This window comes from Pituophis catenifer, unplaced genomic scaffold, assembly GCF_029215685.1.
Source record: "Pituophis catenifer annectens isolate HBS135680 unplaced genomic scaffold, rPitCat1.0.hap2 SCAF_2, whole genome shotgun sequence".
Taxonomy (NCBI): domain Eukaryota; kingdom Metazoa; phylum Chordata; class Lepidosauria; order Squamata; family Colubridae; genus Pituophis; species Pituophis catenifer.
In genome coordinates, this window is record NW_027256882.1 from 27,540,979 (window position 1) to 27,558,895 (window position 17,917).

General features: G+C 43.1%; 1 protein-coding gene across 1 annotated transcript in view; it reads right to left on the minus strand.

Moving 5' to 3' along the window:
* The window catches only part of LOC139310035 (zinc finger protein 208-like), a 38,515-nt gene that overhangs the window by 16,806 nt on the left and 3,792 nt on the right, over positions 1-17,917 (minus strand). Inside the window, exons 3-5 of the mRNA XM_070934206.1 lie at positions 6,465-7,942; positions 6,027-6,145; positions 5,411-5,482 (exon numbers count right to left, since the gene is read on the minus strand). Coding sequence (XP_070790307.1) covers positions 5,411-5,482; positions 6,027-6,145; positions 6,465-7,942 — 1,669 coding nt within the window. The remainder of the gene's footprint in view (positions 1-5,410; positions 5,483-6,026; positions 6,146-6,464; positions 7,943-17,917) is intronic.

Genomic DNA, 17,917 nt, shown 5'->3' on the forward strand with positions numbered 1-17,917 from the left:
ACTTGGATCAATCACAAATTCTTCATACTGCAATTATTGGGTAGAATCTTTGTAATTCAGATAAATGTTTTACCAAACATGCTATTTCTCTTTCATACTTTAAGTGTTATAACTGAAAATATGGCAGATGGACATCTCTACGTTTATATGGCAAGGGAACAATCAAAAATTAAACATAAATTATTGTAAGGTACTAAGGAAAGACGTTTGAGTTTGCCAAATTTGAAATTGTACTTTCATGCCTGTTGTTTTCTGACAAAAAGAGTGAGTGACTCTCCAAAATAAGAGGTTCCTTGAGCTTGACAGTCATGAATAAAGGTTTTGATGGCACAGCTCTTTATGGTATGATACGGTTAAACCAAATGTTGATTTTAATCATCACTTTGTTAGACGTGCCTTCCTTTTTGGGATGTCACCCCAGGAAGTTTTTTTAGAAAAGAAATGGTGGCGAGGCTAGATTGGTAGATTTATGGTCAAATAATATCGTTCAATTATTGTGACCCTATCCTCAAATCTAAAGAGCATTTGGATTCAGAAGGATGTTTGGAAATAAATTGTTGAAAATATTACTGCTAAGGTTTATAAGCTGCTATTGAAATTGAATATCAGCCCTGGGACACATCTTTTCTTTTGGATTTTAACGGCTGCCACATTTAGTGCCTGGAAATCAGAGGGGGGATTGTGTGCTGGTTGAGATAGATAGCCATAACAACATTCTTTTCTCTGGGAGTCAAGGATGTTCAGCCTCCACCTGGATAGGCCTGATGGGGGATGTCTCCAGTTGGGAAGGTGGAGTGATTGGATCGTGTGATGGACATGTGGGTGCAGGGGATGGAATTATGACTTAATTTTGGGTGGCAAAAACCAGAAGTGTTCAGATTTGGTTTTTCCCAGATGTGCCAATATGACATCTTCAATAAATTGGAACTTTGAGGAATTGCCTGCCTTGGAATCTTCATTAGTTGAGGGTGTTACTTCGAACCCTGACACTTAACTTGCAGAATGAGTATGTAAAGCATTGTATGATTCAGTGGGCAAAGAACTTTGGATTTAATATAATGCTTGAACACTGGAAGAATGTAACAGAATTACAGAGTTGGAAGGGACCTTGGAGGTCTTCTAGTCCTACCTCCTGCTCAGGTAGGAAGCTCTATACCAAATGGTTTTATGATATTGGTATCTAGCGTTGAAGAAATTCTCAAGAATGTATAAGGCACCTTGAATGTTGGAAATGTAAATAAGAGATGTTATCATTTATGGTGGACATGTGACAAAGAAATATTGTATTAAGATTCACATCTTAATACAGAAGATTCTTATAGAGAAAATAATGATAAAACCAGAAAGTTTTCTTTTAGATAAAGAAATTGAAAAAACTTCGATGTTATATGTGTTGTTGGCATCAAGAATGCTATATGCACAAAAATGGAAGGATATTTTCATTCCCACAATGGATGAATGGCTGCAAAATCTGATGGTTAGCAGAGATGGTTAAATTGACTGCTTTGATTAAAGAAAAGAACAGGATTAAGGAAACCGCTTTTGGACTTTGTTCCTGAGATAGAAAAAAATGAAAGTTTGATTTTGGGTTTTGTTGATTAAATACGTTTGTTGTTATACAAGTAGCTAGTTCATATTATCAGATAAAAGTAAACAGTTGAGGTTTTATATTATTATTCTACTGCACCAAGAGAGTCAGAAGACAATGCTTTTCTTTTTCCTTTCCCCTTTCCCCTACACTTTCCTCTCTTCCTCCATTTTTCCATTATTTTTATTTCTTCTTTGTACTTCCGTATTTTACATTTTGATGAATTAATAAAATATTTGGTTAAAAACAAATTCTTAACACTGCAAAGGGTTATTATGAAATATATCTAGAAGTCCTGGGAATGGATTATACAATTTAGATAGATGCATACAGAGAGAAGTACAAATAGACACTCCTACAAGTATGTATATATGTGGAAAATCCATGTTTTCTGCCTGAAAGCTGTCCCAAAACCCAAAATGGTTACAGTCAAACCTTCCGTGTTAATTTTAGAGATGTGGGGGCTTTAATTGATAAAATGATGCCTAAAGATGAAATGAAAGAGCAACAAACATGACTGGGGGCTTGAGGCGAAAACATATGAAGAACAGTTGTAGGAATTGGGTAGATCTAGTCATGACCGCCAAGGTCCCATCCAACTCCGTTTTTCTATATTCTATTCTATGTTCCGGTTGCTTCTCTGCTTCCACGCAGCGGAGGAAATCAAGCAGCCTTTCCTGCTCCCAGCCTCTCCTCCGACCTGCCCTCCACTCACCCACCAGCTGCTGCTTCGGCTCTTGGAAGAGCAGAGAAGCCACTCGGCGCACCACCTTCCTCCCGTGAGCGATCCGGTAGATCCAGCCCTTCCCTCCCCTCCCCTCTAGCAATGCAGTACTTGATGGTTTTAACTCCTTAAGGCTCAGCCCCAGATGCCTCTGTAGCGACGGCTTCCTAGGCGCCGATGTTGCCCATCTGACCGCCACCTCCCGATAGGAGGCGGTAAAACAGGCTCGTCCCGTCTCTACCTGTGAAGGCGTTTGCGAGACGTTTTCTCCGATTCCACGCCATCAAGTCAGTTTCCACTCCTGGCAGTCGATGCGAGTGAACTAGTGAAACGTGACCCTACTTAACTTGGGAAGATTAGCTACAGGCTGAGCCCTAAACGTTTATAAAGTTATTAAAGAATTACAGAATAAGAGTTGGAAGGGACCAATTCTCCATGCAGGGAACCCTATATTGTTCCGGACAAATGGCTCTCCAGTCCCCTCTTAAAAAACACGGGTGATGGAGCACCCACAACTTCTGGAGCCAAGCCATTCCACTGATCAATTGTTCCGACTGACAGGAAGTTTCTCCCTGATTCTAAGTTGGATCCCTTTCTGATATGTCTCCTTCTGGTCCTTGTCTTCCTACTATCAGGAGCTTTGCAGAATAGGCTCCCCCCCCCCTTTCTGTGTCAGCCCAGCTCAATTGTGGTTGTATGTCAAGGATTACCTGTAGCATCTTTTTATCTCATTCTTGCACAGCCTAAAGAATTTCTCTGAACAACCTTCCCAATTTCCAGAGGAGGTAAATTTCCATCTTGATTATTCCGAGGCAGACACCTTAGGCAAAACCCTTGGAGGGTGCTTCTTTGTAAAAAGCTGATCTAGAGATTCCTGATCTTTTTTTGGTGTGACTTTCAGTGGAGATCAAAACTGCTCTACATCCTATTAGAAGAAAAATGCAGGTCCACTTCCAAGCTGGGAATAAATGGAGGCTGTTTAAGAAAGGAGGTCAGTTTATTGATGAGCAGAACCAGCCTGTGGTTCCAGGGCAGCTGACCGACTGGCTGAATGAGTGGATGGATCTTTATTAGTTTCTGTGATGCTGCTGGAGTTGTATAATGTAGTGAGCTCTGTTTTGCTATTCTAATGGTGGTAGGTTAATCCTATTATATCCTGTTCTTAGATGTCCCAAAGGTGCTTTTTCAGAAGGCAATTGGAGTTCCTTCTTTGTTTTCTTTTGAAGATGTTTCCCTTCTCATCGAAGAAGCTTCTTCATCTGTGACAGGATAGTGGGGAATGGAATCCTGTCAGAACTGAAGAAGCTTCTTGGATGAGAAGCAAAACATCTTCAAAAGAAAAAACAAACAAAACAAGGAAGTCCAGTTGCCACCTGAAACAGTACCTTTGGGACAACCATGATCTGGATGACTGAGAATCTCTACAAACTCCTGTTCTTAGAATTTGGGTGGTGGAGAATGTAAATGTTAATGCCATCGCTGGAGATGAAAGTCTGTTAAGTTGTGAATTGGCTGGCCCAGTCTTTCTTAATGAATACAAAATATCTGCTGGGGTCTATTAAGAAAGACTGCTTTCTTTCTTTAAAAGCCTGTTTCTCCATTTCTCCTTTGGGGGAATATATTCTGCCTCTTAATATTCCCCAAAATATTCCATTCTTCCACGTGTAGGGTCTTTCCCACAATCCCAAAACTTTGACTGATTTCCTGCAGTGCCCAAGAATTTAGGATACGGCAGCACCATGAAGCCAGACACTCCAAGGGAGCCAGCTTCATTCCTGCTGGCCAGGGCTGCATCCAAGAGCACCCACAGCGCCAATTCATTCCTGGAGGAAATTTTATATCTGAAAAAATGCCATGTGCTTCTGTAAATCTGCCTGCATGGAAGTCTCCATTAGGTCAGAGAGAGAGAACAATATGCAGCAGGGCCTAGAAAACGGGGTCTAAAAAAGAGGGGTTGATTGTATATGGTAGAAGAAATGTTTCAAAAGAAATATTTGTAAAGTTACAAGGGAAACTTTAGTTGTCCAGTTTGAAATGTCCTAATTTTGACCTCTAGCAATCCTGGAGAAGACCTGAATCTAAGAATGCCAATCAAAACAGATCCAGTTTAGCCATTCTAATTTTTTAACTCTGCATAATGAAATGTCATTCTTTCATAGAATTTAGGACTGAGGTAAATAGCAATGCAACAAATTAAGAGGCAGAAGCCTAATTACAGCTCACATCAGAGGCAGAGTGGCTGGACTGAGGTACTAGTGAAACTGAAAATTTAAATTTATAATGTGGAGGGAAATGAAGCTGAAGAAGACAGATTGGTTATAGAGGTGCAGAATGCAAAAGAGACAGATTTCATGTAGATTAACAATTGTAGAGTGGTAGAAACCCAATGTATGTGTGGAGAACTCCCCACTGAAGAATTGTTGAGAAAACGGCTTTGTGTTATAATTTTATTATTAAACTTATTCCCTGTACATCTGGCAGTTTGAGGCCATTCTGAGTGCCTTGCCTTGCCTTGCCCTAACATTCATAGCAACACTGATGCTGCCCAATTTTTTCCTTGCCAAAAAATATTGATAGTCCTTACATTACACAATGCATTATTAAAAATGAAAGATTTTCCACTGTTCAACTTGTTCCTCATATCGCCACCACCAAAGGGGATACAATAGAAATGTCAGAGTGCTGCTATCCCCCAGCAGCCATCTAAGGGAAACAAGCAGGCACCTCCAAGAAAATGAGATCACAGCAGGAGTTGCTAATAAAACTTTTAGATCCTGTCATGAAAGCCACAATCCCTTTTCTCCTCAACTCAATATTCCTCCTGGAGGCAGCCATGATTTTTACTGCACCCACAATCCCATAATGCAGTTTGCACAGTGTTAAGGAAGCGAAACAGAGCATTTTCTCCCTCTCCCACACAACAATGACTCAGAAGCAGCCGCCATTTTGGCCCTGAGGGAGGTGTGACAAAATGGCAGCTGCTTCCACAAGTCCATCACATGGCCCAGGGTTGAATCCCGGGCACACTGAAAATAACGGCTGCATCCAGGACATAGCCATCCGGCCCTGGGATGCGTGTCCTGGCCTTCTTCACCAACTTGATGGTCAGAGATCTTCAAAGGAGAGGAGGAAGCTGTGAGGCCTGGTGGGGTGGGAGTCAGGCCTAAGGACTGCGGGGACAGAGCAGGAGAGGGAAAAAGCCTTTGGGGACCCTGTGGGTGGGGAAAAGGCTTGTGGAGACCCTGGGGAGAAGGGAAATGCCTATAGGGACCCTGTGGGAGAGGGAAAGGCTTGGAGGGATCCTGTGGAGAGGGAATTGCTTGATAACACACACACACACACACACACACACACACACACACACACAAAACACCAGACAGTACACCTTTATCAAATTAATATTTACCATTTTTTCTCTCCAATCACAGGACTACTTCTGAGATATATTTCAGTAAAATGAATCAGGACGGAACTTAAATAGTCAATTTCTCATCTACACTTCCAATGACAAATCAAAAATGAAATTTAAGCCTTCTCTAAACTCATCACCTTTTGCCTAATGTGGATTTCCTTGACTTTTTCTCCTGTGTGTAAACCTACATTACTTATAGGTCATTTGTATGGTTGAAATGGTGACTTTTCGCAGAATCCAGACATTCAAAGGGTTTCTCTCCTGTGTGAGTTCTCTAGTGTAGGTTGGAATTCCAACCTCACGAGGTTGGAAGTTAGGCTGAAACTTTTCCCAAAATCTGGACACTTATGTGGCTTCACTCCTGTATAAGTCTTCTGGTGTATCAGTAGCAGGGGTGAAATCCAGCAGGTTCTGATAGGTTCTGGAGAACCGGAAGCAGAAATTTTGAGTAGTTCAGAGAATAGGCAAATACCACCTCTGGCTGCTCCCAGAGTGGGGCAGGAATGGAGATTTTGCAATATCCTCCCCCTGCAATGTGGTAGGAATGAATACTTTGCAGTATCCTTGCAGTATCCTTCCCCTGTGACGCCCACCAAGCCAAGCCCACCAAGCCACACCACACCACGCCCACCAAGCCACACCCACAGAACCGATAGTAAAAAAAATTGAATTTCAGCACTGATCAGTAGATCAGAATTCCGACTGAACCTTTTTTCACAATCTAGACATTCATATCGTTTCTCTCGTGTGAATCCTCTGGTGTTTCACCAGTTTGGAATTCTCACTGAATTTTTTCCCACAAACAGGACATTCAAAGGGTTTCTCCCCTGTGTGAGTCCTGCGGTGTTTCACCAGGCTGGAATTCTGACTGAATCGTTTTCCACAAACAGGACATTCAAAAGGTTTCTCTCCTGTGTGAGTCCTCTGGTGTATCACTAGGCTGGAATTCCGACTGAAACATTTCCCACAATCAGGACATTCAAATGGTTTCTCACCTGTGTGAGTCCTGTGGTGTTCCACCAGGCTGGAATTCTGACTGAAACGTTTCCCACAATCGGGACATTGAAAGGCTTTCTCCCCTGTGTGAGTCCTCTGGTGTTTCACCAGGCTGGAATTCTGACTGAAACGTTTCCCACAAACAGGACATTCAAAGGGTTTTTCTCCTGTGTGAGTCCTCTGGTGGTTAACCAAACTGGAATTGAAACTGAAACCTTTTCCACAGTCAGGACATTCAAAGGGTTTATCCAATGTGTGAGTCCTCCGGTGTTTAACCAAACTGGAATGGAAACTGAAACTTTCCCCACAATCAGGACATTCAAAGGGTTTTTCTCCTGTGTGAGTCCTCTGATGGTTCACCAAGTCATAATTCTGACTGAAACTTTTCCCACAATCAGGACATTCAAAGGGTTTTTCTCCTGTGTGAGTCCTCTGGTGTTTCACCAGCTCAGAATTCCAAATGAAACGTTTGCCACAATCAGAACATTCAAAGGGTTTCTCTCCTGTGTGAGTCCTCTGGTGTTTCACCAGGCTGGAATTCTGACGGAATAGTTTCCCACAAACAGGACATTCAAAGGGTTTCTCTCCTGTGTGAGTTCTCTGGTGTTTCACCAGGTCATAATTCTGACTGAAACTTTTCCCACAATCAGGACATTCAAAGGGTTTCTCCCCTGTGTGAGTCCTCTGATGTTTAACCAAGCTGGAATTCAAACTGAAACTTTTCCCACAATCAGGACATTCAAAGGGTTTTTCTCCTGTGTGAGTCCTCTGATGAATTAGCAGGCTTGAATTCCGACTGAAACTTTTTTCACAATCAGTACATTCAAAGGGTTTTTCTCCTGTGTGAGTTCTCTGGTGTTTAACCAAATCGGAATTCCAACTGAAACGTTTTCCACAATCAGAACATTCAAAGGGTTTCTGTCCTGTGTGAGTCCTCTGATGAATCACCAGGCTTGAATTCTGACTGAAACCTTTTCCACAATCAGGACATTCAAAGGGTTTCTCCCCTGTATGAGTCCTCTGGTGATCCAACAGGTGGGAATTTGCAATGAAACTTTTCCCACAATCAGGACATTCAAAGGGTTTCTCTCCTGTATGAGTCCTCTGGTGTTGAACCAAATTGGAATTCTGACTGAAACGTTTTCCACAATCAGGACATTCAAAAGGTTTCTCTCCTGTGTGAATCCTCTGGTGTATCACCAGATGGGAATTTGCAACGAAACTTTTCCCACAATCAGGACAGTCATACGATTTCTTTCCTGTGGGCATCTTCTACTGTAACACAAGATTGGAATACTGCATTGGGAGCAGCTATAGGGCTTCTCTCCTGTGTGGGTCCTTTAATGAACCACAATGGAGCTAATCTAACTAAATCGTTTCCACATTCGGATAATTTCTATGGCTTTCCTCCAGCATGGATTCTGTTATGCATAATCTGTGATTTGCTATGCATGCTTTTCCCACAATAGGCACATCTATGGAGCTTTTCCACCACTGATGTTCCAGAAGGAGTCAAAAATACGTGTGATCTTGTTGCATGGAGCTTTGATTCAAGCTACTGTTTTCTTCCTCACAGGGCAAGGCTTGCATTAATGTCTACCTTTTGTGGCTATCCAATTGTCTTTTTTCTCCTCACTCACCTCTAGATATTTCCCTCTTTCTCTGAATGGAAAAAATAATCTCCTTTGACCTTTTCATGTAATCTATTGTTGAGTTCTGCATACTCTACTTTTCCAGTTTGAAATTTCTTCTTGATTTTCTCCCCTTTGTCTCTCACCAGCTGGGGAAAGGGAAGAATTGTATGCTTTTCTGAGGGCTCAATTTGCTTTCATTTTCAAAGTTGCTGGTAATTCTCAGTTGTCCGGAGTGCTCTTATTGGTATCTTCTTCATCTGTAAAATTTAAATAAAAATGTAAGTTTAAAATTGTTTCTTTATAAAATTTATAAAGCAAACAGGCCACAATGCTGAAATAGTTTCTAATGTTAATTATGATTCATTTGACACATTGAAGATTAATGAGTTCCAAGTTCAAATATATATTCAAATATAAATACACTTGTTGACTTGGATCAATCACAAATTCTTCATACTGCGATTATTGGGTAGACTCTCTGTAATTGAGATAAATGGTTTACCAAACATGCTATTTGTCTTTCTTTGGTGTGTTTCTGGCCAGAGAGATGCAATTCATGCCGCCGCTGCCATTATTGTTATTAAGTGCGGTGGCTGTGGCAGTGTGGCCACCACTGCCACTGGTGGCAGCTTTGCCATCACTCACCCTGACCAGCGGTGCTTGTTTGGCCCGCATCTTCTCCAACTTAGCCTTCCACTCTTCCAAGAAATGGGTTGTGGCAGCACCGCTGCCCCGATAGCCGCCGGTGGCCATGTTTCAGGGGAGCTGCCGATTCCTTGGCGCCCTCCCAACGAGCCCCGACGTGGCTGCTGACCTTCCGAGTTTTACTAATCAAAAGGACTGGCAAAAGTTGCTGGCCAACCAAAGGAGAGTCACCGAGCGGGGTGGGGAGGACTCCACACAACCCTCCTCTGATGTTGCCTAGTAAGAAGGCTACAGAGGCTGCGGCTTCCCCAGGTAAGTTGTCTGGTTGCGGCTGTGGAATTACATTCCTCTGGCCAGAAACACCCCAAAGGAGCCCCAGCTGGCAGCCAGAACCAGAGCAGGAGGCGGAGCCCCCGGGGAGCAGAACCAGCGTGGCGCCAACTTCCCCTGAGGAGGAGAAGTGGCTCCCAAGGGCAAAGACTCCTCTGGCCCCAGTGCTTGGAAAGGAAAAGGGCAGATCGAGAAAAGGAAGCTGAGGGAGAAAAGATGCTCGACAGGTGTCGTGAACATCCCAGCCACCGAGAGCTTGGATGAATATGATGATGATGAAGCAGGACAAAAAGAACATAAAAGAGAAGATACAATCACACAACAAAATACAATACGAAACAAATCCACTGTTTTGGATCCAAATCCTTCATATATACTGCAGATGGCGGTGGCGGCAACAACACCGCCACGGAAAACAACACCGGAAACTCTTCGGCTCCTGCTCGAGAAAACATATTAAAAATTCCTTACCTATCGAGATGAGGATTGCTGGAGGAATAATATCTCCCTTAAAAAAAACACCTGATCCAGCTAGCCCGGCTGGTAGCACCTCGTAAGGGCTCCTTTCCAGGGTTACAGGAGAAGGTAGTCAATGGTTTTTGATGCCAGAAGAGAGCTTTATGCCCCAACGGCAGATAAAATGGCAGAACCATCTTCTAGGAGAAGGGAAACTTTGATTACAAACCTCCACTGCCTTGTGGCTATATCTACTATTGGAAAAGGCTTCAGGAGTCAACCTCGAGGCAAAATCCGGAGCCAGAGCCCTGGAAGGAGTTCGTGATTGTGTACAATCACGTTCTGATAACTCCTGCGATGTAGCTGGAACTAATCATATCTGCTCTGCTGTTCCATTGGACTATTCCAGCAATGTGGAGAGGGGGGATCTGCTGCTTTGGTAACAGTTTATCCTCCATATTAATATACTGAGGCTTCGTGCACTGAAGAGGACAATCCAGCTTTGCATACAGCATTGAAACAACACGGGAAGTGGCAGTTACTGGTTATAAGTCTTTGCTCGATTGGCGTAGAGCATGACGCCAGGGCCCACTTTCGACGGTCAGAGAGGTCATCATACCTCATTGGGCGCCTACTGCCTGTCTTAAGCAGGGCAGCCCCCAGCCAGTAAGGTGCTGCCCCACCACAGTCTGCCAACCTCACAGGGTGCATGGGATTTAAGGTCAAAGCCAACAAGCAGATTGATAACTTTGCACCATGCAACAAACATAAGGAAACTTTAGCCCTGAAGTTGGGCACTTAGAATGTTCGGACAATGACCCCCCCTAAATCATTTCAGACGATTTACAAGAAATAGATGACTTACGTAAGTCAGATGTCATAGACACGGAGCTGAGCAGACTGCAGATGGATAGGATAGGATAGCAAGGTTTTAGCCTGCCAAGACTTTGGGCTAACAATCAGCCTGAAAAATACACAAGTCTTGGGTCAGGACGTGGATTTATCTCCCTGTATTACAATCTCTGCACCAGAACTGGAGGTCGTTCATGACTTTGTGTACCTCGGTTCAACTATATCCGATACTCTCTCTTTAGATACTGAGCTGAATAAATGTATTGGTAAAGCGGCTACCACGTTCTCCAGACTTACAAAGAGAGTATGGCTTAATAAGGAACAGGTCTATAGAGCCTGTGTCCTGAGCACACACCTGTACTGTAGTGAGTCTTTGACCCTCTATGCACGGCAGGAGAAAGTTGAACACCTTTCATATGCGCTGTCTCCGACATATCTTTCGCATTTCCTGGCATGTCAAAGTTCCAAATAGCACAGTCTTGGAATGTCCTGGAATTTCTAGCATGTATACACTATTGAAACAGCGACGTCTACGCTGGCTTGGACATGTTGTGAGAATGGCTGATGGTCGGATTCCGAAAGATCTCCTGTATGGAGAATTAGTGCAGGATTAGAGGGAGACCACAGAGGGAGTCTTAGAGGGAGCCTTAGAGAGAGAGTCTTAGAGGGAGCATTAGAGGGAGACCACAGCTGCGATATAAGGATATCTACAAGAGGGATCTAAAGGCTTTGGGAATGAGCATTAATGACTGGGAAACCTTGACCTCTGATCATTCAGTTTGGAGGCTAAAGACACAGCATGGCCTTCTTCAATTCGAAGAGACACTTGTTTGGCAAGCTGAGGCAAAGAGGCAGTCCCGGAACCAGCAATATCTGGGGGCTGGGCAGGGGACAGAATGTACAGTATCTGCTCTCAGTGTGGAAGGGATTGCCACTCTCGAACTGGCCCGTTTAGTCACACCAGATGCTGTTTTAGGACCTCTTTCCAGAGCACAATACCAGTGTCTTTTGAGACTGAAGGTTGCCAATGAATATTTCTCTTTCACACTTTAAATGTTATAACTGAAACTCTTTCTTTTGGATTTTAAAAGCTGCCATATTTAGTGCCTGGAAATCAGGAGGGGGGGATTGTGTGCTGGTTGGGATAGATAGTCATAACAACATTTTTTTCTCTGGGAGTCAAGTACGTTCAGCCTCCACCTGGATAGGCGTGACTGGGGCATGTCTCCAGTTGGGAAGGTGGAGTGATTGGATTGTGTGATGGACATGTGAGTGCAGGAGATGGAATTATGACTTACTTTTGGGTGGCAAAAACCAGAAGTGTTCAGATTTGGTTTTTCCCAGATGTGCCAATATGACATCTTCAATAAATTGGAACTTTGAGGAATTGCCTGCCTTGGAATCTTCATTGGTTGAGGGGTTTACTTGGGACCCTGACACTTAACTTGCAGAATGAGTATGTAAAGCATTGTAAGATTCAGTGGGCAAAGAACTTTGGATTTAATATAATGCTTGAACACTGGAAGAATATAAGAGAATTACAGAATTGGAAGGGACCTTGGAGGTCTTCTAGTCCTACCTCCTGCTCAGGTAGGAAGCTCTATACCAAATGGTTTTATGATGTTGGTATCTACCATTGAAGAAATTCTCAAGAATGTATAAGGCACCTTGAATGTTGGAAATGTAAATAAGAGATGTTATCATTTATGGTGGACATGTGACAAAGAAATATTGTATTAAGATTCACATCTTAATACAGAAGATTCTTATAGAGAAAATAATGATAAAACCAGAAAGTTTTCTTTTAGATAAAGAAATTGAAAAAACTTCGATGTTATATGTGTTGTTGGCATCAAGAATACTATATGCACAAAAATGGAAGGATATTTTCATTCCCACAATGGATGAATGGCTGCAAAATCTGATGGTTAGCAGAGATGGTTAAATTGACTGCTTTGATTAAAGAAAAGAACAGGATTAAGGAAACCGCTTTTGGACTTTGTTCCTGAGATAGAAAAAAATGAAAGTTTGATTTTGGGTTTTGTTGATTAAATACGTTTGTTGTTATACAAGTAGCTAGTTCATATTATCAGATAAAAGTAAACAGTTGAGGTTTTATATTATTATTCTACTGCACCAAGAGAGTCAGAAGACAATGCTTTTCTTTTTCCTTTCCCCTTTCCCCTACACTTTCCTCTCTTCCTCCATTTTTCCATTATTTTTATTTCTTCTTTGTTCTTCCGTATTTTACATTTTGATGAATTAATAAAATATTTGGTTAAAAACAAATTCTTAACACTGCAAAGGGTTATTATGAAATATATCTAGAAGTCCTGGGAATGGATTATACAATTTAGATAGATGCATACAGAGAGAAGTACAAATAGACACTCCTACAAGTATGTATATATGTGGAAAATCCATGTTTTCTGCCTGAAAGCTGTCCCAAAACCCAAAATGGTTACAGTCAAACCTTCCGTGTTAATTTTAGAGATGTGGGGGCTTTAATTGATAAAATGATGCCTAAAGATGAAATGAAAGAGCAACAAACATGACTGGGGGCTTGAGGCAAAAACATGTGAAGAACAGTTGTAGGAATTGGGTAGATCTAGTCATGATCGCAAGGTCCCATCCAACTCCGTTTTTCTATATTCTATTCTATGTTCCGGTTGCTTCTCTGCTTCCACGCAGCGGAGGAAATCAAGCAGCCTTTCCTGCTCCCAGCCTCTCCTCCGACCTGCCCTCCACTCACCCACCAGCTGCTGCTTCGGCTCTTGGAAGAGCAGAGAAGCCACTCGGCGCACCACCTTCCTCCCGTGAGCGATCCGGTAGATCCAGCCCTTCCCTCCCCTCCCCTCTAGCAATGCAGTACTTGATGGTTTTAACTCCTTAAGGCTCAGCCCCAGATGCCTCTGTAGCGACGGCTTCCTAGGCGCTGATGTTGCCCATCTGACCGCCATCTCCCGATAGGAGGCGGTAAAACAGGCTCGTCCCGTCTCTACCTGTGAAGGCGTTTGCGAGACGTTTTCTCCGATTCCACGCCATCAAGTCAGTTTCCGCTCCTGGCAGCCGATGCGAGTGAAATAGTGAAACGTGACCCTACTTAACTTGGGAAGATTAGCTACAGGCTGAGCCCTAAACGTTCATAAAGTTATTAAAGAATTACAGAATAAGAGTTGGAAGCGACCAATTCTCCATGCAGGGAACCCTATACTGTTCCGGACAAATGGCTCTCCAGTCGCCTCTTAAAAAACACGGGTGATGGAGCACCCACAACTTCTGGAGCCAAACCATTCCACTGATCAATTGTTCCGACTGACAGGAAGTTTCTCCTTGATTCTAAGTTGGATCCCTTTCTGATATGTCTTCCTCTGGTCCTTGTCTTCCTACTATCAGGAGCTGTAGGCTGTCCTGAGTCCCATGCTTGGTTGAGCCTTGCTGTGTGATGTAATCTTCCCAGTTGCCATGCGGAGAGTTCTGTTGCTAGATGGGTAGAGGGCTAATCCTACCTTTGTTGGATCTTGGGTGGGAGCATTTGCCTATGAATAGACCTAGCAATCTCTATCTCTTAAGTGAGGACCTCTGCTTTGGGCTAGTGAGGATAATAGGGGCTATTAATAGTGAGTCTATTTCCTGCTTAAAAACATGTCTCTCCATTTGTCATTCAGGGAAATATAATATTCTGCTTTTGTAATATTTCCTGAAATATTTCAGTCTTCTAGGAGAGGGGTGGGTGCTAACTTCCTACATATCTTTTTATCTTCATTCTTGCAGAGCCTAAAGAATTGCTCTGAGCAACCTCCTCAATTTCCAGAGGAGCTACATTTCCACCTCGATTATTCCAAGGCAGGCACCTTGGGCAAAGCCCTTGGAGGGTGTTACTTTGTAAAAAGCTGATCTAGAGATTCCTGATCCTTTTTTGGTGTGACTCTCAGTGAAGATCAAAAATGCTCTACATCCTGTTAGAAGAAAAATGCAGGTCCAGTTCCAAGCTGGGAATAAATGGAGGCTGTTTAAGAAAGGAGGTCAGTTTATTGATGAGCTGAACCAACCTGTGGTTCCAGGCCAGCTGACAGACTGGCTGAATGAGTGGATGGATGTTTATAGGTGTAGGAAGTTAGCACCCACCCCTTTCCTAGAGGAATGAAATATTTTGGGAAATATTAAAAAGGCAGAATATTATGTTTCCCTGGATGAGAAATGGAGAAGTGTTTTAAAGACAAAGCAACTCCCACCTTCCTGCCAGCCCCCCTTTTGTCAATGGGCCAGAGCAGTGGTGAGATTCTGCCGGTTCTAGGCAGTTCGGCTGAACCGTTTGTTAAATTGCTGGTTTGTCCCACCCCTTGCCCCGCCCCTCTGCACCACTGGGTGAGGGGTGGGCGAGCCAGCAATTGAACAAACAGTTCAGTGTTTTTTATAATTTTATTGGCCTCGCAGCTGCCACGGCGCTTCAAAGGGCCACCCTAGAGCTGATCAGTGTTAAAAGAAAACAAATGAGTAGACCAACGCCTGCAAAAATAAATGGGTAGATCCAGAGGTGGGATTCTACTTTGGTAGAACCGGTTGTTAAGTAGTTAAGCCAGTGGTTGCCAAAGTGGGCTGTACCGCCCCCTGGGGGGCGGTGGAATGCCTTAGGGGGCAGTAAGAGGCAAGGGGGGCGGCAGGGGGGGCTAAGTGGCAAGGAGGGTGGCCCCCACCCTTTGGCCTGTGCCTCGCAGCACTTACCTCCTTGCAAGCAAACAGCAAGAAAAAACAGCCCCTTTAGCTTCAGCATCGGTTAATTAGCACAAGTTGATTAGATCAGCCTCCCGACTCTCAGCTGATTTGCTCTCAGCTGATTTTCCAGGGCTCTGTTGCTATCTGCAAAGAGTGCTGGAGCAGATTTTTTTCCCCCAGCTATGCTGAAAAAGCGAAACTGAAAGTAAAGTAGGGTCTTTGCTGCAAGGTGACAAAATGAGGCAGAGAGAGATTTCTTTTTCTTTTTCCTCACCAAAAAAGGTAGGTTCAAAACTGCAAACAATGGGAAATTTAGGGCAAAAGAGGAGAGTTCAAGATTTTAAAACACAAAAGAAAAAAAGCTCTATTTAACTAGGGAATTGTAATAATTGAGATACTATTAATTGTAAATTGTGTTGAAAGCAGAAATGGTTAAGTTGTGGTTTGGAGGAATATATGGGGGAAATTATTTGGTTTATTATTATTATTGGTAAATATAATTAATTGATTTGTAAGAAATTGGGTTGCATGGAAATAATTGGAATATTCATGTTCATATTGATTAATATACAAAAAAGATAGTTATATAACTAATTGATTTATATTAAAATGTTGAATTTGTATTAAACAACTGTAATATTATATAATTAACCAATGTGAGGATGGATATAAAAATAGATGACAATGGGAAGGGGTATAATATAGAAGGAAAAATTGAATTTGATTAAGATTAAAGATGAGGATGAAGAGTAATATTGGCTTTTTTAAAAAAATAGATGAGGAATAAATATGGCAAAAAGGAAATATAGAAATTGTAAATTTAAATGAAATGACTAAACACTGTTTAAATTTGTGAACTGGCCAAATACTCTGTTCAAAGAATATACATTATATGTTTGTATTTGTGTTTCTAATTATTGCTATTTATTCATATTTGTTCTCTTTTATTCTTTAAAGTTTAACAAGTCATTCTTTATCTTAATATCTTTATATTTATTTGGGGTTGGCTTTCTTCCCTTTTTGACTGGTCCTCGCAGTTTTGACCAGTCCTCGAACTTACGACTGTCCTCACATTTTACGTTTTTGCCCTATCTTGTCACCATGATGAAGAGAAGCAGTTGTGAAATGAGTGACACAGTTGTTAAGAATGCCGCAACGGGCATAAATGTGAGGATGGTCATAAGTGCGAGGACCGGTCAAAAGTGCGAGGACCAGTCAGAAATGACTTTTTTCAGCCCTCTGAGTAGTCCCTATGCAGATAGCCATGCCCACCCAGTCACATGACCAGCTAGCCACGCCCACCCGGTCACATGACCAGCTAGCCATGCCCACCCGGTCACATAACCAGCTAGCCATGCCCACCCGGTCACATTAACACCAAGCCACACCCCCAACTAAGCCATGCCGACAGAACCGGTTGTTAAAAAAATTGAATCCCACCACTGGGCCAGAGGCAGAAACTCAATCTTTGTCAATGCAACACAATAGGACCCATCTAGGGACAGAAACTCACCACATGGCACCTGAGAAGATTACATCAGCCAGCAAGGCTAGCTAAGACCCCCCACCCCCTTGGAGTCTGACAACCATGGAATAGGACCTAGTTTTCTTCAAGACCGCCTGCTGCTACCGACGACCTCCCACCGACCTGTGCGCTCCCACAGAGAGGGCCTCCTCGGGGTGACATCAGCCAAACAATGTAGGCTGGTGACCCCCAGGGGGAGGGCCTTCTCTGTGGGGGCACCTACCCTCTGGAATCAGCTGCCCCCTGAGATAAGGAGGATCCAAGACCTCGGTGCCTTCCGCCGTGCCCTTAAAACTTTCTTTTTTCAGCAAGCCGGGCTGCCTTAACATATTTTTTAATATTTTTTTAATTTTTAATTGGTTTGTTATCTTAAATTGGGGCCAAATTAATATCCTTTTAATTGTTTTTTAATGTTTATATTCTATGTTTTTATCTGGCTGTACACTGCCCTGAGTCCCTCGGGAGAAGGTGCGGTATATAAATTTGAGATAAAATAAAAATAAATAAATAAATAAAACCAATCAAGGTACACTTTCAGGGCCCCAGTTCAAAGCCAGAGAGAGCATAAAAACCCAGGGACTCGCTGTATGTCGCTCCTTTTCTGTTCAGGAACTCAACCATGTGATCCTGTCCACCATTAAACCATCTTTCCAAGCAGTCTCCATGTTTCCAGTGTCTTTCCCCACTTGGAGCTGAACCCAGAAGGATATTTCTTCTTACAGAAGTTAGCACCCACCCCTCTCCTAGAAGAATGAAATATTTTAGGAAATATTAAAAAGGCAGAATATTACGTTGTCAAGCCCTGGCTTGCCATACCTGGGGGGTATGGGGGAATGGCTGCCGGGGGCGGCGTGATGGCTGCAGGAGTGGCGTGGCTCCAGCACCTGACGTCCCAGGTGCTCCCAACGGCTTCTTGCTCCTTTGGCCAGCGGGCCCTTTTCCATCAGCTGAGTGGTGCTGATGGTGGCACAGTGGAAGGGCGGAGGACTGTGAATCGCCGTTTCGTAGCTTCTGTGGTTCCTAATGGCTGCGCCTGCGC